General features: G+C 41.5%; 1 protein-coding gene across 14 annotated transcripts in view; it reads right to left on the bottom strand.

Annotated features, from left to right (window-relative positions):
- The window catches only part of RUFY3 (RUN and FYVE domain containing 3), a 341,239-nt gene that overhangs the window by 82,499 nt on the left and 233,848 nt on the right, over nucleotides 1–24,892 (bottom strand). For all 14 annotated transcript variants that reach the window (XR_011204687.1, XM_069236852.1, XM_069236853.1 and 11 more), the window contains one exon: nucleotides 1,309–1,476. Coding sequence is in view for 13 of the 14 variants with exons in the window: in XM_069236852.1 (XP_069092953.1) it covers nucleotides 1,309–1,476 (168 nt within the window). In the remaining variant the exon portion in view is untranslated. The remainder of the gene's footprint in view (nucleotides 1–1,308; nucleotides 1,477–24,892) is intronic.

The raw sequence follows: 24,892 nt of genomic DNA, 5'->3' as shown, positions 1-24,892 counted from the left end.
AGGACTGTCCCCCAACGCTGCTCCAATTTAGCAAATAGTTGATGACTCACCTCTTTAGAGAACACTAATCACAATGCAATAACCTGCTATCCCTCGGTTCACTCATTAACTTTATACTGGTCTTTGACCACATACAGCGCGCTCCTCTGCCTTTTGGCTAGGTTGGCACTACAAAATAACATACACATACATGGGCACAAGCATATATTTTCATGTAGAACTACTGCCTTGACAGCCAGGTCCAGCTGGAAGAGAACTGACCCCACTCAGTTCTGCAAGATTTTGTGGTCTGAGCCCATTCCACAGCCCTTCCACGTGGGGGAGGTACTGATTCAGTATCTATTCTAGGATGAGGAATGTGCAAATAGAAGTATCCATCAGAAGAAAAAATTACTTACCTTTGCTAATGTTCTTTCTTATGAATACTCCAATTGCAGATTCCTTACTAATATCTCACTCCACCTATTCTATGGAGTGATCTAAACATATAAAAATGGCCCAAAGGCAGTATTCAGCACACTGTAACCAGTTGTTCATGCTACGCATCTGAGGGCGCGGAAAAGGAAAGTTAAGAAACTGCAGTGGTGGTACTTATATGCAGCTATGCTCTGTTCTTTGGAGGGGATGGAGCCCACACAAAAACCTGCACAACGCCACCTATCGGCCCACCGGAGAATTGCCACAAAATTCTCTGGATACAGTCTGGCACCTCGGGGCATTATAAAATAAGGAATCTGCAGGCAGACCTACCAATCACAACTGGCCTTTTTGACAGTGCAAGGGTGTTTCAGCTGGAGCAACTCTTCAATCAGAAGCACCCCCGCTATGCAAATGTTGAAGATCCTGTGCCCTAGCTAGTGTACTTAGGGTTCAAATAGATCCAGTACACTTACGTTAAATAGAGCTGACAGGATATCCAGCATGAAGCTCTTAACAAAGCCCGTAGTCTTAAGTAACTATAGGCCTGATTTAGATTTTGGCGGAGGGTTTACTCCGTTGCAACAGTGACTGATATCCTGTCCACAAATCTAAATACCATTGTTTCCTAAAGTATTTAGAATTCGGTGGACAAAAAAATCTGTCATTGTTGTAATGGAGTAACCCCTTCGCCGAGATCTAAATCAGGCCCTATAGTTAATGTATTACATTCACATTACGTGAGAGGCACAGAATACCTTGAACTCGGAAAACAGTGGCTGTGTTTCTACATAGTTATACACCAAACTAGATATGATTGACAGTTTCACATAATTTGCCTTAACTACATAATCTACACTACAGTAAAAACGTCCTCTCTCTTCTCCATACCTGGAGCTTAAAGGTCAGTTCCAGCTTTATTGCCCTGAGATCATCGAGTTGCTGCCGGAGAGCTGCTAGTGCATCCTGCTTCTCACACACGTCTTTCTCCAGCATCTTCATGGCCAGCTCCATTTCTTGTCTCATTCCAATCTGGACTTCTAATTCTTTCTCCACATCCTGAAAAGCAGACCAAGTGATACCAATTACTATAAATCAGGAAGAACACATTTCACAAATCAGAAAAATCTTACAAAAGACTGCATTGCTTGATTGATTCAAGCAATGAATAAGCATATCTGAGAGTGATCATTAACACAGACACACTTGTTATTCAAGTCCTATGGCACACTTTTGAAAACTGTCTTCATACGGTTACACGACATTCAGAGTTGTCACAGCACATGAGAAGGAGCAATGCAAACAACACTGGAACCAAGGAATGTGCTATAATGAACTAAGACGCCCCCCACCCCACCACCACCTTTGAAATAGCCTCTTTACAAACTCCCAGATCCACTGGACTCAAAGTGTACAGTTCACCCCTACCACAATGTCAAGGAAGCCAACAGCCACGCTGAAATTGTGCTTCAATCACTTCAAGATCAACCACCTTCTTTCTACTCACTAACGGCAAAGCCAGATTTAATACAGACATTGCCAAGATTCCTCTTATAAACTTAGGGACTCACACACACGCACTGTGGAATGTTCTACTGGCCAGGATATTTAATTCACCACAATCATCCATGGCAAATGGTTTGCAAACGCCAAATGCATGTTCTTTTTGATCATATGATTTACTGTCTCAAGTGACTTGCTCTAGAATTGTAAAATGTAGTCACACCTTTCCTCTTTTCAACTTTCCATCAATAACTCATATTTCTTCCAAGCAAAGTTCTATCTTAATACAAATTAAAGTTAACAGGGAACCTTAATCTTTGAAACGTACACTCTAGGGTTTTGAATGCTCTCCGTACTGTACTTTCCTTTACAAATTCTACATCTGGTCACTTAAGAGCATTAATCAAAAACAAGAACAAATTCTGCTTCTACCATCTAAGATTTGTATCACTTTGCTCCAAGGCTGACCTTAACACCCATCAAGATCAGGTGCCATAGTATATGTCCAGTATACTTGGTTGCTACTGCTACAAGCATGACACACTATCTGCCACTTCCACTTGTGTCAATCTCTGCCAACCATCACAAATCTTGCAGTTTCCTTTTAGTTGCGCTGTGTTTGCTGTCACTCTAGGATGCCATACTCAACGTACACCCAATTGTTTTATACACCTTCATGGTGCCACCATTATGGCCTAACACATCCACTACAGACCTCCGACAGACTGCAAGTTCTGGAATTGTCTCCACCTCATTTTTCTATTCTTCTACCTAATGGCAGCCGGGCCACCTTCAGCCATACCTGCCCAACAAAGTGTTCCTTCTGATACTTAGTTACTTCTTCATTCATCCTACTAATAACCACTCCTGCTAGAGAGTCAAGCTACTCTCCTATTGACAATATATACTACCAAGAAATTATATTATTGCAGCTAACAACCATCTAGCAATAATTGGATATCTATACCAGAAACGTCAGTGGAAACCAAAAGCTATAAAGATATTTCCCTGAATACAGCACTCCTCCTAAATACATTTTGAAATGTGCTCCTTATTGTGAAATTATCTGTTCTTTATTTAAGCATACTGGTGATTTTGTTTATTAAGTTAGGGGGAATGATATTCCATTGGAACTTTTCCATCAATGCTTTGCTTTTTTTTTTTTTTTTTTTTTTTTTACATTTTTCTTGATTTTATTTGTTAACCATAGAGGTCGCATGGGTGGTACCTGTAAGTAACTCACAGTCAAATCTTTTCAACAAGATCACAAAGTCCAGAGAGCAAGGGTGGCGAGGCAGATATTTTTATGAAACATACAATGTGGAAGAACTATATTTGCAGTATTTTATCAAAGCAATATAATACAAATATATGGGGAAACTAGGTAGTTTAAAGGTAGCTGAAACTGGAATTCTCATGTCTCCCACATCAAGCTCTGCCTCGAAAGGCTTAAGAACAGTCAATAAAATGCCTGGCATTATGATTGCAAATTACAACATTCTTCTAGGATATTGTTCTTTTCACTGACCACTTCTAGTGGAAGTATACAGAATGGCAAGCTGCTGCATTGTTTTTAATGAGTCGATTGGTGCTGCTGCACATGTGCTTTCTGTGGTGCACATTGCTGACTAAGCAGTGGCGTCTGGTGATCTCTGAAAATTATGGGGCATAAATAAGTGACCAGAATCGCAAAGAGTGAACAAGCATTATTTCTGCAAGGACGACGATTAGGTTCTTATCCTCAAGGAAAGTATGAAAAAAAAAAAAAACAATTGACTCTTATCTTGACTCCTTTTGCCTATATCTCTCTTGCTAAGTGTATTTATCTCCCACTCACTCTACCCTTCCTTCACTCAGTCTCCCACTGTCTGTGTCTACCTGTCAGTTACTGTTTCACATTCTGACTTATGTTTTCATTTCCCGTGTCTCTCTCTGGTTCTTTTCTCTCCCAATGTCTCTCTCCAGTTCCCTCTTGCTTTCTATCACCCTCTGCCTCTATTTTCCTTTGTTCCCCTCTAGTCCTCTCTCCTGTCTCCCTCCCAACTCTCACTCCCTCAAACTTACTACAAGTCTTTCCCCATTCTCTTAATTTGTTTCTTTATTTTACTCTTCCAATCTTGCTATTTCCCTGTAATTTTTTCTTGTGCCCGTTTCCTCTCATGTTTATTTTCTTACTGTTGCCCACACACTCTACACCCTATGCCTTTTATGTCACTCCTGCTTTTTTAACACTAACATTCCTGCTTCCCTGTTCACTTCATCTACTTCTAATCATAACCTCCATCTTCCTATCTCTTAATCCCTTACTTCCAAATTCTCTCTTGTTCCTCATGTTCTATTTCCATTTATCATATTCCTCCCTCTCAACTATTTCTGTCAATCTCATTACCCCTCCAAGACCTTCTGTCTCTATAACCTTTCATTCTTACAGTCGTCTATCTCTATTCCTGCCTCTCTGTAATTAATACACTTCCTCTTTATATAGATTTGCTCCTCCCCCATCCTGCCCAGTATCGTGGGCTCAAACCCATGGGTTGTAATTCAGAGTTGGGAAGATGAGTAGAGGGAATCACAGTGCAGGATTGTGTTTTGGTGCTCACTACTGAAGCCTGTCAGCAATACAAAGTAAAAGGCAGCTAGGTTGTTTATAATTCATGGAGGCAACAAGCCAGGGGCCCTGTAAAGAACCGAAAGGGATGTTTTCTTTTATATAACAAGTAAATATGCCTTGTTAGCAACATTTTTAACTTATGTATTCCCTCTATCACCTCTGTGACCCCCATCCCCCATTTTATTCACCAGAAATCAGGACTGACTTCTACAAAAAACATAACGTAGCTAGGGCAAGCATACCGATTACTGCAGCATGGGCACGGCAAAACGAGTACACCGCCTGCTTAAATGCTTCCATTTGATGCCATGAGTAACTTGGAGAGCGTCCCGCAGTTTGAAAAAATACATCACTGATACGAGGGCTTAGAATAGTGATATTCCCTTCATTTGATGATTTATCAACCAGACACATGTTAGAGTAGGAACAATTACTTTTTGAGGCATCTAAAGGAATGATGCTGATATTGGTACAACATGCGGAACAAAAGAGAGAAAATTTACTTAAGGAAATACAGGACTTAGAATTAGAGATACGAAATTTCAATTTATCAGAAGTGAAAGAAAAAAATTATAAAATATTGAAAGATGTCCTAGAAAAACATCAGTTGTACATTAAGACCAAAAAAATTGCCAAAATACAGAGGGATGATAGAGATTATAAAAATGGACAGATTTACACCTTTGCCAAAAGATTTGATGGCATTTCAACAAAGTCCATAGACAAAGATATTGATGATAATAGATATGCATCAGAAAGTGAATCAGAAATTTCTATCACATCAGGTGAACAGGAGAGAGAGGTACTAAGGGACAGCTCTAATGTAGCTTCCAATATGGATCCAAGTGCTTCCTCAGGTTTTTTATGGGAAGGCAAGAGATATCGATTAGGCAACAGAAGAAATTTTCCTCAACAAATGCAGTCAAAACAAAGACAACACCCAGTGGAAAGAGAAAAAAGGGTAGTCGGGGAAAACAGGACAACTGGAGTACAAACCAGAGCAGCCAAAATCATTCAAGCAATTGACATTAATGTGTCCTCAGGACGGCAATGTAACCAATAGCAGTGTATGTAATGATGGTATTTCCATTGATAATTTATCTAATTATGTACTATCTGAAGAACAAATAAATGTGCTAGGAAATGGTTTAGGATTTTGTCTTTCTAGTCATTGTAACATGACAGGTACATATTGATCTTTTCAAATTCTTACGACAATTGAAACTCAAAAAATATTTTGTTGAGAAAGAAAATAGTTCACACGTGGACATGAAAAATATATTGCCTAGCACATATACAATAAAAGATATAGGTGACATTCAAACCATACTTTCCGTAGATGCCATGGACAATGATGAAATCAATACACAACAGGTTCTGAGTGATTTAAACGTCAAACAAGGTCCATCACTTAATAGTGGATTCAAACCAAAATCTATCTTTACACCTGTACTACCCAGTGATAAAGCTTTAGATATTTTTAACAAATTGGTTGTGGATGACCTAAACAAATTGGAACAAAAAATCCATCATGGTAAATCATACATTTCACATATCATAACATAAAAAAAGAAAGATTGGCGTTACAAAAACTATGTGATAAACAGACACTGATTATTAAAGAAGCCGATAAGGGGGGTAATATAGTCATCCTAAATAGATTGGACTATATCAATGAAATTAATCGACAATTAGCTGACAAAACATTGTATACTCAATTGAAGGACAATCCATTACCCCAGATTGTCCGTGACCTAGATGTATTATTACAATGGATGGTTGGAACAATGTCTAATTTTGCTTTTGGAATACAGATACATCTTTAATACGTATCCAAAGGCACCATGCGAAGATACATAAACATAAGACATCGCCCCCTGGTAGACCGATATCATCGGGCATTAGTTCACCTACTGAGGCACTTTCAGAATATATTGACAGTTATCTGCAACCTATTGTAAGGAATTTACCGTCGTATTTGCAAGATACACGGGATGTCTTGATGAAACTAGAAGACATTACGTGGTATCCTGAAATGATTGGGGTTACCATGGATGTCAGTTCTTTGTACACATACATACCTAAGAAAAAGGGTTTGGAAGCAATTCGACAATTTCTTTCAAATCGATCAGCTTCATATCTGGAACATACTGACATGCTATTAGAAATTATTGATTTCAAATTGGAAAATAATGTGTTCATTCATGAGGGAGAATGATATAAGCAGGCTCAAGGAGTAACGATGGGTTCACGATTCTCACCATCATATGCCAATTTATATATGGGCCTCTTTGAAAAGACACATATTTGGTTGAATGGTCCGCCCAACCTAACTGAACATATCTTTTTTGGGGGAAGATATATTGATGATATATTAATGATTTGGACAGGAATTGAATCATTATTATTAGAATTTGTGAATTATATCAACAAATGATTTTAATATAAAGATGACACATGAATACAGTAAGGATCGGATACAATTCCTGGATTTGAAAATATTCATTGAAAATAACCATGTCCATTCAAACCTATATCGTAAACCAACTGCTTGCAATGCATTATTACATGCTGAGAGCTCTCACCCCAAAACCCAAATAAATGCTATTCCATTTGGGGAAATGATCGGGACAAAAAGAAATTGCAGCAAACCAGATATCTGTGAATTAGAATTGGATAACTTAGAGAACAGATTAATTCAAAGGGGATATTCAAAGCAAATTATAAGGACAGCTAGAAACAAAATTAATAAATTGCAGAGATCATCTCTCTTAAAGAATCGAAATAAGAGCAAAAATCTAGCATCACAGAGACCAATATCCTTTTGCACACCTTACAGCCAGAACAGTCAGGATATCTATAAAATCCTCTCCAAACATTGGAATGTTTTATTCACTGATCGCACTTTAAAACAAATGCTACCCTCTAAACCTAGTATGATCCATAAAAAGGGTACCACCATTAGAGATCTAGTCTGTAAGAGCTATTTACCACCAGTTAGGGAAAAATCAGAAACTGCAGTAAACGTAATATGTGCAGTATAGCTCTACACAGAACTCCTACTTTCAATTTCAATGGCAGTAAAACATATAAGATTCAGACTTCTCAATTGCAACACCAAATATGTAGTTTACATATTGGTGTGCGATTGTAATAAAATCTATGTAGGAAGTACCATCAGATCTTTAAAGGAGAAGATTCAAGAACATATACGTGCTTTAAGGAATAATGATTCATCATCACCTATAGTTTGTCATATTAAAAAGGGACATCGCAAGACAGAGATCCCAAAGATTAGATATATGGGCATTAGCTAGACTCTCGCACATCCTAGAGGTGGCAATCGTGAGATTGAACTTAGAAGAAATGAGGGAAAGTGGATAATTAGACTGAAGAGCATAGAACTGGGTATGAATTTAGATCATGAAATGCATCACTTTTTATAATCATATATGAGAGCGAACCCATGACCATCTATTGTATGTTTAAAAGTATGTTTTAGAATGTTGATTAAATCATTGAAATGAAGATTTTGGAAATATGTATCTTCACAATATCACTATTTTACAAACTAATGAATCTAACTGTATATACGTACAGTATAACTTTTGCATGGTCTCTGCTCTCTGGTTTCACTTTTCCTCCTTACGTTTTTCCATACTAGCATATAGAATGAAAGTTCTTATTATGAATATATATTATCCAACATTATATTATTGGATGATATGGGATTCACCATTATTAAATAATGGATCACTATATTAGGCATTTATATTCTACACTATGCTACATGCATGACTTGATGTTGATGGCCCTTTTCTTTAGGTTAATTTCTTGCTGTCCATTATCTTTATTAAAATAACGATCCTTTTTCAAAATGGCCACCGCACTCGAGAATTGAGGTTTATAGACATTCTCTGATTGGTAGTCAGAGTCGCTTTAAATGGTGATTTAATAGGTTTATTTAGGAGAGCTGCCATGTATGGACTGCTTTTTGAAAGAAATTTGGCGATGGAGAGTGTTCATGTCGACATCTTGATTGGGGGGCAGTGTTGCTTTCATCCGTGGCGGGATGAAGGCTCAGTGTATAATGGCCACCATGTTTGGGCGGATTTTTCTGACAGGTTTAGAAACAGCTGAGTATTTTTTTTTAAAGTTGGGTGATGTTGCTAGTGATGATGGATCGGCAGTGAATATGTTCACTATTTGTGATTGGCTGTTTAAAGATGGTGCTCATAAAAAACACAATGTTTTTATGACGCGTTCTTACGTATACATGTGATCGTCCCCTTTTTCTATTTGCACACCCTATATGAGGGCGCTCTGAGCCGCGAGTTGATTGACGCTGAATACACGTCGTTTGTTCTCCGTGAGCTTCCGCAGTTCATTAAGGTAATTAGATGTAACATTTCTCTCTGTTTTAAGGTGTCGTTGAGCACATTGAGTAAGGGTTAATACAATACTTAAAGAGATGACAGAGTTATTTCATCTGGTTGTCTTTACAAAATAATTTCTGATTGTGACATTGTTAGTTCTATTGGCAGAATATGTCACTTCATGCAGGGTGCTTGAGTTTTGACACCCGTATTATGGCCTTTCTAGAACTGCTTTGTACTGCAATACTCGAGTGCTAACTTTTTAAAGTAGTTTTAAACAATGGAGAAAGATCAATGATGGTAATATGGAGATCGGGCATTGATTTATGAAGAGGACAATGAGTGTTAATCATAAGGCTTGAGGACATAAATACAGACACATGGGGTGTCCATGTGGTTTAATGCCAATACTGTTACGTTATCAATGTGGTTCCCACTTGGTTCATTTCAGATGTATCTCGCTTGAGATGTTTTGAGGATTGTTGGGACATATGAATCTCTCCTTACGACTGAGAATGTTGATGTACAATGAAGAACATTAATTCTAAATAAAATTCGACATATACAGGTTGGTGGACATACTGAGTCAGATACTTTGTAGTAATCCAACTTTTTATCATTCTATGACAAAATACAACATCTTTCCGTATACTTTTAGTGACTTTTTGGAATACTATGGATCACATTATTGATAAGGAGGTACAATTAACAATTTAATTCATGTCAGTGTGGAATTCTGTCACTTGCAGAACCGTTCTCTTGCTCACAATTTCAAATTATGGATCGTCTATGCTCTCCTTAGAATCTTCATCCCCTTTTTATGTTTGGTCACTCTTCTAATTTCACTTGGACACTAGGTTGGAGGTTTTGTTTGGATTGGATTTTACACATAATGTGGTGCTGGTTTTGGTATGTAGCTTGTCTTTCTGCACAGCTCTTAACAGCTACTAACTTGACACTTGTATTGTCACATATGGTGTCAATATATTGAGAGGTTTTAATCTTTATCATTTTTGGTGATTTGTAATTACATTTTTTATAAGAATATTTTAATCAGCCTTGATAAAGTCCTTAACATGACTAAACATGTGTCGGCTGAATCCTGAAAATACAAGCAAGATTGTTCTTGGATGGACTTATTTTTGATTCAATTGTTCGATTGGCTGAATTTTGTAAATACAAGTGTATGGGTATTTAAATGGACGCATTGTTGACTCATTTTTCTAAATAGGTTGGTTATTATACTAACTGTAGGAAGTTGGCTCTGTATGTACTATTTCAAAGTAAGAAATAGCATGCACAGAGTCCAAGGGTTCCCCTTAGAGGTAAGATAGTGGCAAAAAGAGATAATTCTAATGCTCTATTTTGTGGTAGTGTGGTCGAGCAGTAGGCTTATCAGAGGGTAGTGTTAAGCATTTGTTGTACACACACAAGCAATAAATGAGGAACACATACTCAAAGACAATTCCAGGCCAATAGGTTTTTATATAGAAAAATATATTTTCTTAGTTTATTTTAAGAACCACAGGTTCAAGATTTACAAACAATACTTTAAATGAAAGGTATTTCACTCCAGTATCTTAGTAACTTTGAATTATCACAATAGCATGTACAGTTGTGGCAAAAATGGCAATAAGCTATTTTAAAAGTGAACACAGTGCAAAAATCAACAGTTCCTGGGGAGGTAAGTAAATGTTAAGTTCACAGGTAAGTAAAACACTTACAGGGTTCAAAGTTGGGTCCAAGGTAGCCCACCGTTGGGGGTTCAAGGCAACCCCAAAGTTACCACATCAGCAGCTCAGGGCCGGTCAGGTGCAGAGCTCAAAGTGGTGCCCAAAACACACAGGCGTCAATGGAAATAGGGGTGCCCCGGTTCCAGTCTGCCAGCGGGTAAGTACCCGCAACTTTGGAGGGCAGACCAGGGGGGTTTTGTAGGGCACCGGGGGGGGGGGGACACAAGCAGGCACAGAAAGTACACCCTCAGTGGCAGCTGGGTGCAGAGTGCAAACAGGCGTCGGGTTTTCAATAGGAATCAAAGGGGAGACCTGGGGGTTTCTTCAACGATGCAGGCAGGCACAGGGGGGGGGCTCCTCGGGGTAGCCACCACCTGGGCTACGAAGAGGGTCGCCTGGGGGTTGCTCTTGCACTGGAGTTCGGTTCCTTCAGAACCTGGGGGCTGCGGGTGCAGTGTGTTTTCCAGGGGTCGGGTTCCTTGAAGCAGGCAGTCAAGGTGAGCCTCTGGATTTCCTCTGCAGGCGTCGCTGTGGGGGCTCAGGGGGGGGGGGGGATCAACTCTGGCTACTCACAGGCTCGCAGTCACCGGGGAGCCCTCCCTGTAGTGTTAGTTTTCTGCAGGTCGAGCCGGGGGCGTCGGGTGCAGAGTGGAAAGTCTCACGCTTCCGGCGGGAAACGTGTGGTCTTTAAAAGTTGCTTCTTTGTTGCAAAGTTTCAGGTTTGTTCAACAGGGCCGCTGTTCTCGGGAGCTTCTTGGTCCTTTTAGATGCAGGGTAGTCCTTCGAGGCTTCAGAGGTCGCTGAACCCTATGGGATGAATCGCTGTTGCAGTTTTTCCTCGAAGTGGGGAGACAGGCCGGTACGGCTGGGGCCAAAGCAGTTGTCGTCTCCGTCTTCTCTGCAGGGCTTCAGGTCAGCAGTCCTTCTTCTTCTTCTTAGGTTGCAGGAATCTATCTTCCTCGGTTCTGGGAGCCCCTAAATACTCAATTTAGGGGTGTGTTTAGGTCTGAGAGGATAGTAGCCAATGGCTACTAGCCCTGAGGGTGGCTACACCCTCTTTGTGCCCCCTCCCTGTGTGGAGGGGGAAACATCCCTAATCCTATTGGGGGAATCCTCCGTCTGCAAGATGGAGGATTTCTAAAAAAGTCAGAGTCACCTCAGCTCAGGACACCTTAGGGGCTGTCCTGACTGGGGAGGGACTCCCTTGTTTTTCTCATTATCTCCTCCAGCCTTCCCGCCAAAAGTGGGGCCAGTGGCCGGAGGGGCGGGCATCTCCACTAGCTGGGATGCCCTGTGGCGCTGTAACAAAGGGGGTGAGCCTTTGAGGCTCACCGCCAGGTGTTACAGTTCCTGCAGGGGGAGGTAAGAAGCACCTCCACCCAGTACAGGCTTTGTTCCTGGCCACAGAGTGACAAAGGCACTCTCCCCATGTAGCCAGCAGCATGTCTCGTGTGTGGCAGTCTGGCAAAACTAGTCATCCTACACTGGAAGTCGGGTATGTTTTTAGGGGGCATCTCCAAGATGCCCTCTGAGTGTATTTTTACAATTAAGTGCACACTGGCATCAGTGTGCATTTATTGTGCTGAGAAGTTTGATAACAAACTTCACAGTTTTCAGTGTAGCCATTATGGTGCTGTGGAATTCGTGTTTGACAGACTCCAAGACCATATACTCTTATGGCTACCCTGCACTTACAATGTCTAAGGTTTTGCTTAGACACTGTAGGGGCATAGTGCTCATGCACCTATGCCCTCACCTGTGGTATAGTGTACCCTGCCTTAGGGCTGTAAGGCCTGCTAGAGGGGTGACTTACCTATGCCACAGGCAGTGTGAGGTTGCATGGCACCCTGAGGGGAGTGCCATGTCGACTTAGTCATTTTCTCCCCACCAGCACACACAAACTGGCAAGCAGTGTGTCTGTGCTGAGTGAGGGGTCCCTAGGGTGGCATAACATGCTGCAGACCTTCCCTGGCATCAGGGCCCTTGGTACCAGGGGTACCAGTTACAAGGGACTTACCTGGGTGCCAAGGTTGTGCCAATTGTGGAGACAAAGGTACAGTTTAGGGAAAGAACACTGGTGCTGGGGCCTGGTTAGCAGGCCTCAGCACTTTCAAATCATAACTTGGCATCAGCAAAGGCAAAAAGTCAGGGGGTAACCCATGCCAAGGAGGTATTTCCTTACACTAACATTCCAACATTGTTGAAATATGGGTAACATGGGATGCATTTCAAAATTAATATAATCATGTTAATTCAAGAGGTTTTATTTGTACTTGTCACATACTAGTTGTAGTATTTGTTAATCTTTTGCTTCTTCTTGTATTTAATTATCTCACTATAATTTTTGTTACTGTTTATAAATTCTTGAATCCACTACAATTGACAGCTAAGTACGTGTATATTCGTGTGCTCCAAAAGTTGTATTAACAATGATGAGGAGAGACATTCCTCAGAAAGAAAAATGGTGACTAATGTCACTGGGTTATGGCTGCACCCTTGCAGGTTCAGAGAGTTTCACCCTTTTGTCATCAACTGAATAGAATTTTTTTTTATTGACAGAAACAAAGCAAGGAAAATCCAGTTTGATTTTTTGAAAAAGATGCATCTATTCAGTAACGGCCAAAACCACTGCAAGTGCATTTTTTAACCAATAGAGACCCTCTATTGCGTCAATAGACAATTCAACATAAAAAAGGTCTCGCTAAACTATCCTGAAAATGAAAGTTCCCAATGGAGTCATTTAAAGGGAGTTTGAAGGGGCACATTACTGCACGTGCAATTCAATATTTATGCAATACGGCCTGTAACAGACTGCAATATTCAAATTTGTTGTGCAAGGGCTTATTGCATGAAAATCATTAATATATAATTTAGGCATCACTGTGTTTAATGGGAATATAGATATAAAGAGACTGTTCACAATAAAGTGAAAATAATCTCCAGCTGCCCCTGAACCAATTTTAACAATTCATGTACTTCTATCTTTCAATTTTATTAATTTTTGCACCGCTGCATTCACTGCAACGTCCACTTGGATGGTAACAAGTTTTACCAATGCTCCTAATGACAAAAGGGCTGAAATAATGTCAGAGTGTGCTCGGAGTGTTACAAGTTGGTTTTCTTCGAAGATATCTTTTTTGAGTCACAGGATCGAGTGACTCCTCCTCTTCGGTTCCGCTGCGCATGGGCATCGACTCCATTGTTTTATTGTTTTCCCGCAGAGGGTAAAGGAAGGAGTAATAGAATATATAGGTATAAAGTAAGAGATGTCCATGCAAATGTAAATGTATAAACAAATGTGTTAACTTAAACAAATACAGGCTTCCGGGGAGGAGGCAGGGTGCATATGAATCTGCAGTGGAACATGCCACGAACAGATGTACACTGGATAAGTGACATTTTCCGTTCAATGGCATGTGTAGCTGCAGATACACATGCTGTGCATAGAATATAAAGCAGTCTGTCCTCCCAAAAAATAGCAGTGACTAGCCTATAGGAGTTTAAGTTGTTTGAAATAATGTTCTTAGAACAGCTTGACCTACTGTGGCTTGTTGTTGTGATAAGTCTACACAGTAGTGTTTAGTGAATTTATGTTGTGCTGACCATGTAGCTGCTTTACATATTTTAGCCATTGGTATATTCCCTAAAAATGCCATTGTTGCACCTTTCTTTCGTGTAGAATGTGCTTTGGGAGTAACTAAAAGCTGTCTTTTTGCTTTGATATAGCATGTTTGGATGCACCTTACAATCCATCGTGCTAAACCTTGTTTTGATATAGGATTGCCTGTATGTGGTTTTTGGAAATCTACAAATAGTTTAGTCTTTCTAAATGGTTTAGTTCTGTCTATATAGTACATTAAAGCTCTTTTGATGTCTAATGTATGTAGAGCTCTTTCTGCCACAGAATCTGGCTGTGGAAATAAGACTGGTAGTTCCACTGTTTGAATAATATGAAAAGGTGATACAACTTTTGGTAAAGATACAAAGTTATGTTTGTCTACTTGGAAAAAAGGTTCCTCAAGTGTAAAGGCTATGATTTCACTTACCGTACTCTTCTTAGAGAACTAATTGCCACAAGGAAGGCAACTTTCCATGTTAGAAACTGAATTTGACACAAGTGCATTGGCTCAAATGGTGGTCCCAGAAGCCTTGTAAGCACTATATTTAGATTCTAAGATGGAACTGGTGGTGTTCTGGGTGGAATGCCGCGTTTCAAGCCTTCCGTGAAAGCTTTACTGACAGGAACTCTAAATAAAGAGCAATGTTGTATATTTTGTAAATATGCAGAAATTGCAGTAAGGTCTATTATTATTGAAGAAAATGCTAAATCTGATTTTTGTAAATGAAATAACTAACACAATATCTTGTATTGATGCTGAAAGAGGGTCTATATTTTTTGATCGACAGTAATATACAAATCTTTTCCATTTGTTTGCATAGCACTGTCTAGTAGTGGGCTTTCTTGCTTGTTTAATAACTTCCATACATTCTGACGGGAGTAGTAAATATCCTAACTCTATGACCTCAAGAGCCAAATTGCTAGATTGAATGCTTTGGGAATTGGATGTCTGATTTGACCTTTGTTTTGTGTCAATAGATCTGGTCTGCATGGGAGTTTGGAGTTTGGTACTACCGATAGATCTAGTAATGTTGTGTACCACTGCTGAAGTGCCCATGTTGGTGCTATGAGTATCATGTTGAGTGAAGTTTCACGTAACTTGTTGACTAGAAATGGAAGGAGTGGGTGAGGGGGAAAAGCGTACGCAAATATCCCTGACCAACTGATCCATAGAGCACTGCCCTTGGATAGGGGATGTGGGTGTCTGGGTGCGAAGTTTTGGCATTTTGTGTTTTCGCTTGTTGCGAACAGGTCTATGTTTGGTGTTCCCCACTTTTGAAGTACTTGAGGATGAATCTCTCATTCAGGAGTTTGTTGGTGATTTCTGCTGAGGACATCTGCCAACTGATTGTCTATCCCTGGGATGTACAGTGCTAATAGATACATTTGGTTGTGGTTTGCCCATTTTCAAATTATTTGGGGGCTAGAAGGGACAGCTGGAATGAATGTATCCCTCCCTGTTTGTTGAGATAATACATGGTTGTCATGGTGTCTGTTTTGATAAGAACATTCTTCTGTGTGAGAAGAGGTTGAAAAGCTTTGAGTGCTAGAATGACAGCTAATACCTCCAAGTGGTTGATGTGTAGCTGTTTCTGTTTGACATCCTATTGTCCTTGAATGTTGTGATTGTTTAGGTGAGCTCCCCAACCAATCATTGATGCATCTGTTGTAATTATGGTCTGAGGCGCAGAGTCTTGAAATTACCGCCCCTTGATTAGATTGGTAGAATTCCACCACTAAAGGGACATATATGTTTGGCGGTCTATCAACACTAGATCTTGGAGTTGACCGTGTGTCTGTGGCCATTGTTGTGCAAGGCACTGTTGTAAGGGCCTCATGTTTAGTGTTGCGTGTGGAACAATTGCAATACAGGATGCCATCATTCCTAGAATTTTCAGGACAAATCTCAGTGTATTGTTGATTTGGTTGTATTTGTGGAATTAGATTTTGGAAAGCTTGTATCCTTTGTGTATTTGGATATGCTGGAGTTTGTTGAGTATTTAGTATTTCACCTAAATACGGTTGTATTTGTGCTGGTTGAAGGTGTGATTTAGGTAGTTTATTGAGAAACCTAGTGTGTGTAAGGTTTGTATTACATAACGCGTATGATTTTGGCATTGTGTACGACTGCTTGATTTTATTAGCCAATCGTCTAGATATGGAAAGACATGTATATGTTGTCTTCTTAGGTAGGCTGCCACTACTGCCAAGCACTTTGTAAATACCATTGGTGCTGTTGTTATTCAAAAGGGTAATACTTTGAATTGGTAGTGTTTTCCCTGAATGACAAACCTGAGGTATTTTCTGTCGGCAGGATGGATGGGTATGTGAAAATACACATCCTTGAGGTCTAATGCTGTCATGAAATCTTGTTTTTGTAGTAGTGGGATGACATCCTGTAAAGTTACCATGTGAAAATGTTCTGACAGGATGTAAAGATTGAGGGGCCTGAGGTCTAATATTGTCCTGAGGGTGCTGTCTTTTTTTGGGAATTAGAAAGTATAGTGAATAAACTCCTGTTCCTATCTGAGACTGTGGAACTAACTATTGCTTGTTTGAGTAGCAGAGATTGGACCTCTTCTTGTAATAGAATTGTGTGTACTGTGGTTAGTTTGTGAAACCTTGGTGGAATAGTTGGAGGAGTGTTTATCAATTCTAGGCAATAACCATTGCAGATAATTGATAGCATCCAGCTGTCTGTGGTAATATTTTGCCAATGTGTGTGGAACTACTGTAGTCTTCCCCCCACAGGAGAGGTGTGGAGTGGAAGGGAGTGAGTGAAGTCACAGTTTTGGGTGTGCTGCAGGCTGCTTAGAGCTCTGGAATTTTCCCCTATTTCTGGAATATTGTCCTCTATATGTGCCTCTAAAACCACCTCATTGGTATTGTGTTTGGTAGGCTGGTTTTGTTTGGGAGGTTGATGCCTCAGAGCTGTGGTCTGAAACCACCTCGAAATTGAGGTTTTCGAAATGACCCTCTATATGGTGTAGAATAGAGTGCACCCATTGCTTTAGCTGTGTCGGAGTCTTTTCGTAGCTTTTCTATTACTGTGTCTACCTCTGGCCCAAAAAGATGTTTTTTTAATCGAAGGGCATGTTTAACACAGCTTGTTGTATTTCTGGCTTGAATCCAGAAGATTGGAGCCATGCATGTCTACGGATAGTGACTGCTGTGCTGACACTCCTTGCAGCGGTATCTGCTGCATCTAGGGTGGATCTTATCTGGTTATTTGTGATAGTTTGCCCTTCCTCCACTACCTGTTGAGCCCTTTTCTGGTGTTCTTTGGGGAGATGCTGTATTATATCTCGCATCTCGTCCCAGTGGGCTCTATCATAACGAGCTAGTAGTGCCTGTGAGTTTGCTATCGTCCATTGGTTTGCCGCTTGGGACGAAACCCTTTTCCCCGCAGCATCAAATTTCCTGCTTTCCTTTTCAGGAGGGGGTGCATCTCCTGAGGACTGACTATTTGCTCTCTTCCTGGCAGCACTAACCACAATAGAATCAGGTGCTACCTGATGGGTGATATAATCAGGGTCAGAAGGTGCAGGTTTGTACTTCTTTTCAATTCTAGGTGATATAATGCATGCTTTCACCCGCTCATTAAAAATATTTGATCTGCATGTCTTACCATGTCTGGGAGAATAGGGAGGCATTAGTACCTAGAATGAGTTGAGGATAGTGTGTTGAATAAAAAATCCTCTTCTAGTGGTTCTGTATGCATTGTAACCCCATGATAGGCTGCAGCCCTAGCTATGACCTTGTTATATACAGTAGTATCCTCAGGTGGTGATGGTTTAGAGGGGTAGCTGTCTGGATCATTGCTTGGGATGGGATCAGGGTCATAAAGCTCCCATGGATCAACAGTGTCCTGTTGTGAGTCATATGAATGAGTTGGTGAATGCATTGGTGTAGGGCTGGCGTGAGGAGAGGTAGGCAGGTGCAGAGAATGAGGAGAAGACTGAGGAGGTGCTGACTTCTCTTTCTGTTTTGGCACTTTAGCTGGAGGCTGCATAGTGTCCAATTGCTCCTGAAATGCTAGCTTCCTCTTTGTTTTTAAAGGAGGTGCTGAGACAATCTCCCTGTTTCTTTATGGATGTGGATTGCCTCTCATCCATAATTTGTAGTATTGGTTGTATTTCTGACTCCTTCTCAGAGGTTTTGTGGCTTTCTTTAAGTCTTTTCGAAAGTCCGTGTTCCTTTGTATATGCTGGCTTTTTCGGCTCCGACGTGTGTTTTTTTGGGATCGAAAAGGTTGAGGAAGGTCTCGGCTCCGAAACAGTTTTTCTTATTTTGGACTCTGAAATTTGGTGTTTACTGGAGTCTGAAACTGAGCTTTTTGTCGACTCTGAGGTTTTCAGAGGGGTGGCCTTTTTCGGTGCCGAAGTGGAGGGTCAGTCACAGACAGTTCTTTTTTCAGGGCCGGGCCATGGCCTTCCGGCAGTAGCGTACTCAAGGCGTTTTGTTTTTTCTTTTGTAAGGGTGCAGGTGCAGACGTACTCACATGCTAGCCGGATGTGACGGGTCTGTCTTCATCAAATTCCTGCTACGACTCAGAATCTCGGACTGAGACCGCTGTGTGCAGTAGTTGTTCTTCCTCTACGTCAAAATGTTCTCCACTCTTCGATGTCATTTCAAGCCTTCTTGCTCTACTCTTAAAGGCTTTTTCGATTGGAAGGATCAACAGGCCTCGCAGTTTTCTTCCCGATGGTCCGGAGAAAGGCAGAGGTTGCAAACCAGATGCTGGTCTGTATATGGGTACTTTGCGTGGCACAAAGGGCAGAATCGGAATGGAGTCCGATCCATGAGGCTCTACACGCGGTTGGCCCAAGTAGGCTCGAGTTGGGTGCGCACGCACGCCCCGAAGGGCGAACAAAGTTGTTTCCCGACTGTACTGCTGTGTCGATGCAAGAATATTAACCCGATCGATACAATACCGAAGAAAAGAAAGTTTTGCAAAGTTTTCCGAACTGAAATCTAGGAGCGAAAGGAAACACGTCCGAACCCGACAGCGGAAATAAAACAATCTAACAGTGGATTCGATGCCCATGCGCAATGGAACCAAAGACGAGTCACTCGATCCCTTGACTCAAAAAATACTTCTTGAAAGAAAAACAACTTGTAACAATCCGAGCCCAGCACTAGATGGCGGACTAATGCACAGCATGTGTATCTGCAGCAACACATGCCATCGAATATATATATATATATATATATATACGTGGCATGAGACGCTGCAGATTCACATGCTGTGCATATCCCGCCATCTAGTGTTGGGCTCGGAGTGTTACAAGTTGTTTTTCTTCGAAGAAGTCTTTTCGAGTCACGAGATCGAGGGACTCCTCCCCTTTCGGCTCCATTGCGCATGGGCGTCGATTCCATCTTGGAAGTTCTCTCTTTGCTTTAACATAACAGGTTTGAATACATTTAACTATCCATCTGGCAATGCCTTGTTTGGATATTGGATTCCCTGCATGAGGTTTTTGGAAAGCTACAAACAATTGTTTTGTTTTGCGAATTTGTTTGGTTCCATCAATGTAATACATTAGTGCTCTTTTTATGTCTAATGTATGTAATACTCTTTCAGCTACAGAGTCTGGTTCTGGAAAGAACACTGGGAGTGCCACCGTTTGATTTAAGTGGAACGGTGATATAACTTTTGGCAAAAATTTGGGATTTTTTCGTAGAACCACTTTATGTTTGTGTATTTGTATAAAGGGTTCCTGTATGGTAAAGGCTTGTATTTCACTTACTCTTCTGAGAGATGTGATAGCTATTAGGAAGGCTACTTTTCAGGTTAAGTATTGAATCTCACAAGAGTGCATGGGTTCAAAATGGTGGACCCATGAGTCGTGTTAATACAATATTGAGGTTCCACGAAGGAACTGGTTGTGTTCTTGGTGGAATGATCCTTTTTAGACCCTCCATAAATGCTTTTATGACTGGGATTCTAAATAGTGAAGTTGAATGTGTAATTTGCAGATAGGCAGAAATTGCTGTGAGATGTATTTTAATGGATGAAAAAGCTAACTTAGACTTTTGCAAGTGTAGTAAGTAGCTTACAATGTTTTTCGCGGACGCATGTAATGGTTGAATTTGATTATTATGACAGTAATAAACTGTCCTGCGAAGTTTTGGCATTTTGCGTTTTCTTTTGTTGCGAATAGGTCTATTTGCGGTGTTCCCCAGTTTTGGAAGTAGGTTTGTAGTATCTGGGGATGAATTTCCCATTCGTGGATCTGTTGGTGATCTCGACTGAGATTGTCGGCTAACTGGTTTTGAATTCCTGGTATGTATTGTGCTATTAGGCGAATGTGATTGTGAATCGCCCAATGCCAAATCTTCTGTGCTAAGAGACACAACTGTGTTGAGTGTGTGCCTCCCCGTTTGTTTAGGTAATACATTGTTGTCATGTTGTCAGTTTTGACAAGAATGTGTTTGTGGGCTATTAGTGGTTGAAATGCTTTTAATGCTAGAAACACTGCTAGTAGTTCTAGTTGATTTATATGAAGTTGTTTTTGCTGCGTGTCCCATTGTCCCTGGATGCTGTGTTGGTTGAGGTGTGCTCCCCACCCTACCATGGAAGCATCTGTTGTGATCACGTATTGAGGCACTGGGTCTTGGAAGGGCCGCCCTTGTTTTAAATTTATAGGATTCCACCATTGAAGCGAGGTGTGTGTTTGGCGGTCTATCAACACTAGATCCTGAAGTTGACCCTGTGCTTGTGTCCATTGTGTTGCTAGGCACTGTTGTAAAGGCCGCATGTGTAATCTTGCGTTTGGGACAATGGCTATGCATGAAGACATCATGCCTAGAAGTTTCATCACTAATGTTACTTGATATTGTTGGTTTGGGTGCATGCTTTGTATTACATTTTGGAATGCTTGTACCCTTTGTGGACTTGGATTGGCAATCCCTTTTTTTGTGTTGATTGTCGCTCCTAAGTATTGTTGTATTTGACACAGTTGTAAGTGTGATTTTAGGTAGATTTATTGAGAACCCTAATTTGTGAAGGGTTTCTAGGACGTATTTTGGGTGTTGAAGACACTGTTTCTGGGTGTTGGTTTTTATTAACCAATCGTCTAGATATGGGAATACGTGTATGTGCTGTCTTCCAATATGTGCCGCTACTACTGCAAGGCATTTTGTAAATACCCTTGGTGCTGTTATCCCGAATGGTAACACTTTGAATTGGTAATGTACTCCTTGGATTACAAACCTCAAGTATTTCCTGTGTGAAGGATGTATGGGTATATGGAAGTACGCATCCTTTAGATCTAATGTTGACATGTAGTTTTGTTGTTTGAGCAAGGGGATCACGTCGTGAAGTGATCTGATTTGATGTAAAGATTTAGTGTTCTGAGATCTAAGATGGGTCTCAGAGTTTTGTCCTTTTTGGGTATTAGAAAATACAGGGAATAAACACCTGTTCCTTTCTGATGGTTGGGTACGAGTTCTATTGCCTCTTTTTGTAACAACGCTTGGACTCCTAGTTGTAATAGATCCAAGTGCTGTTTGGACATGTTGTGTGTTCTTGGAGGCACATTTGGTGGTAATTGTAGGGATTCTATGCAATAACCATGTTGGATAATGGCTAGGACCCACGAGTCTGTAGTTATTTCTTCCCAATTTTTGTAATAATCTGAGTCTCTCCCCCCACTGGTGTTATGTGTTGGGGATTTGTGACATTGAAGTCACTGTTTAGTTTGTGGGGCCTTTGGGCTTTGGAATTTCCCTCTGGTTTTAGGGAACTGTCCACCTCTATATTGTCCCCGAAAGCCTCCTCTTTGACACTGGCCCTGGTATGTGGGTCTGGCTTGTGAGGTTGAGGGTTCTGTGCTTTGGGCTCGAAACTCCCCTCTAAAGTGTGGCTTTCTAAAGGTGCCTCTTCTCTGTGTGGAGTAGAGCGCACCGATGGCTTTGGCCGTGTCAGTGTCCTTCTTTAGCTTCTCTATAGCTGTATCCACCTCCGACCCAAACAACTGTTGTCCATTAAAAGGCATATTAAGCACAGCCTGTTGGATTTCTGGCTTAAATCCGGAGGTGCGGAGCCATGCTTGTCTCCGAATAGTGACCGCTGTATTCACAGTCCTGGCAGCTGTGTCTGCTGCGTCCATTGCCGATCGTATCTGGTTGTTGGAGATACTTTGGCCCTCCTCCACCACTTGCTGTGCACGCTTTTGAAACTCCTTGGGAAGATGTTCAATAAAATGCTGCATTTCAACCCAATGAGCCCTGTCATATCTTGCCAATAAAGCCTGTGAATTGGCAATGCACCATTGATTGGCTGCTTGTGCTGCAACTCTTTTCCCCGCTGCATCAAACTTTCGACTTTCTTTGTCGGGTGGTGGTGCATCCCCGAAGTCTGTGAGTTTGCCCTTTTGCGTGCTGCGCCTACTACCACTGAGTCAGGTGTTAGTTGTTGTGTGATGTACACAGGGTCCGTAGGAGGAGGCTTGTACTTTTTTTCCATCCTAGGTGTAATGGCTCTGCATTTGACAGGGTCTTGAAACACTTGTTTTGCGTGTTTGAACATCCCTGGTAACATCGGCAGACTCTGGTACTGGCTGTGTGTTGACGACAAAGTATTAAATAAAAAGACATCCTCAATAGGTTCAGCATGCAGTGCTACATTGTGAAAAGTAGCTGCTCTGGACACCACCTGCATGTAAGCAGTACTGTCTTCAGGTGGTGACAGTCCTGCCGGGTAGCAGTCTGGGCTATTGTCAGATACTGGTGCATCATATAGATCCCATGCATCTGGGTCATCCTGGGTCATCCCTGTGTGCGTTGGAGATTGCATCATAGGGGGTGTTGCAATTGGTGACAGTTGCGGTGAGTGCTGTGGCGATGGTTGTGGCGAAAAACGTGGTGGAGTTTTTTCTTTCGGCACCTTTGCTTTTGGCTGTTTCTCTGTGTCTTGGAAAGCAAGTTTCCTTTTCATTTTAATAGGGGGGGAAGAGTTCTTATTTTCCCTGTTTCTTTTTGAATATGGAGCCTTCTTTGTGTATAGTCTGGCTCCCCCATCTCTAATTCTTGTCCAAATTTATGGCCTTGTAGTTGTGCAGAAAGGCCTTGTTCTTCGGAATAAGAACTTTGTTTCGGCTCAGATGCTGGGTGTTTTGGCACTGAAACCTTTTCCACAGTCTTTTTCGGCTCCGAAGCCACCTTTTTCGGTTTCGGGGTGCCGATCTCTCGGTGGCGACTTTGCTCGGAGCCGGTATCTCGGTGTCGAGTTTGGTCGGAGCCAGAATTTCGGTGCCGAGTATACTCTGTGCCGGTATCTCGACCGGAGTCGGATGTCTTCGACACGTGTGTGCCCTTTTTCGGTGCCGATGGTTGGTCACCGAGTTTACGGGTTAAGCCATGGCCTGCCGGCAGTGGCGTCCCCTGGGCCTTCATGATTTTGGCATGAGTTTTCGCTGGCTGCTCACTTTCGGACTCGGAATCGGCAATAGAGAAAGTCTCCTCTTCTTCGAACTCGTGGTGTCCTGACGGCGTCGATGCCATTTGTAGCCTTCGAGTTCTCCGGTCCCGTAGCGTCTTCTCCGACCGAAATGCCCGACAGGCCTCGCAAGTATCCTCTTTGTGTTCGGGTGACAAACACAAATTACAGACCAAATGCTGATCTGTGTAAGGATACTTATTGTGGCATTCGGGGCAGAAGCGGAATGGGGTCCGTTCCATGAGCCTTGAAGACGCACCTGGTCGGGCCAACCAGGCCCCGCCGGGGTATAGAAGCCCGAGGGGCTACTGGAGCTCTTCTTTTATTCAGTGTCGATCTGCTATAACTAACCCGATACCGAACGCAAACAATACCGTCAAATTTTCCAAGATTTAACTAACTTTCCGAACTGAAACATGGAGCGAAGAGGAACACGTCCGAACCTGATGGCGGAAAGAAAACAATCTAAGATGGAGTCGACGCCCATGCGCAATGGAGCCGAAAGGGGAGGAGTCCCTCGATCTCGTGACTCGAAAAGACTTCTTCGAAGAAAAACAACTTGTAACACTCCGAGCCCAACACTAGATGGCGGGATATGCACAGCATGTGTATCTGCAGCTACACATGCCATTGAACATATATATCTATCTATCTATCTATCTATCTATCTATCTATCTATCTATCTATATATATATATATATATATATATCGTGTACCCAAAAATTGCCAGTAGGTAGTTATACTTAGGACCTAGTTCGCATAGGAAAAGTGTTTTTTGTTTGCCAATAACTTCTGCACCATTTGACGAATTCAGACAACATTTTAAAAACTAGTTTGTCACTCACTTAAGGTACGGTCTGGAAAGTTTCAGGGTGATTTGTCAAGCGGGGCTGAGAAAAAAGGTGAGGTCCCAAAATGCATTTACCCCCATAAAATTCCCATAAGGAATTTTTAGACATGGCTACAACCTGAACCGGTGAATGGAATTACACCAAATTTGGTGGTAGATCTTAGTCCAGAACCTTCCCTTTTTCATATGTGGTGTAAATTTGTTCAGTAGTTTTAGAGATATTAAAGGAAGAAGGAATTTGCATATCTGGGTGGAGCCTAAGCACAGGTTTTATGGTGAAATCTGATTGGCTGTCAGCACTGCAACAAGGAAGAACGGACAGCCATCTTGGGACCAATGT

The sequence above is a fragment of the Pleurodeles waltl genome, chromosome 1_2, assembly GCF_031143425.1.
Source record: "Pleurodeles waltl isolate 20211129_DDA chromosome 1_2, aPleWal1.hap1.20221129, whole genome shotgun sequence".
In the NCBI taxonomy this organism is placed as follows: Eukaryota; Metazoa; Chordata; class Amphibia; order Caudata; family Salamandridae; genus Pleurodeles; species Pleurodeles waltl.
This window is presented reverse-complemented; position numbering and strand designations above follow the sequence as displayed.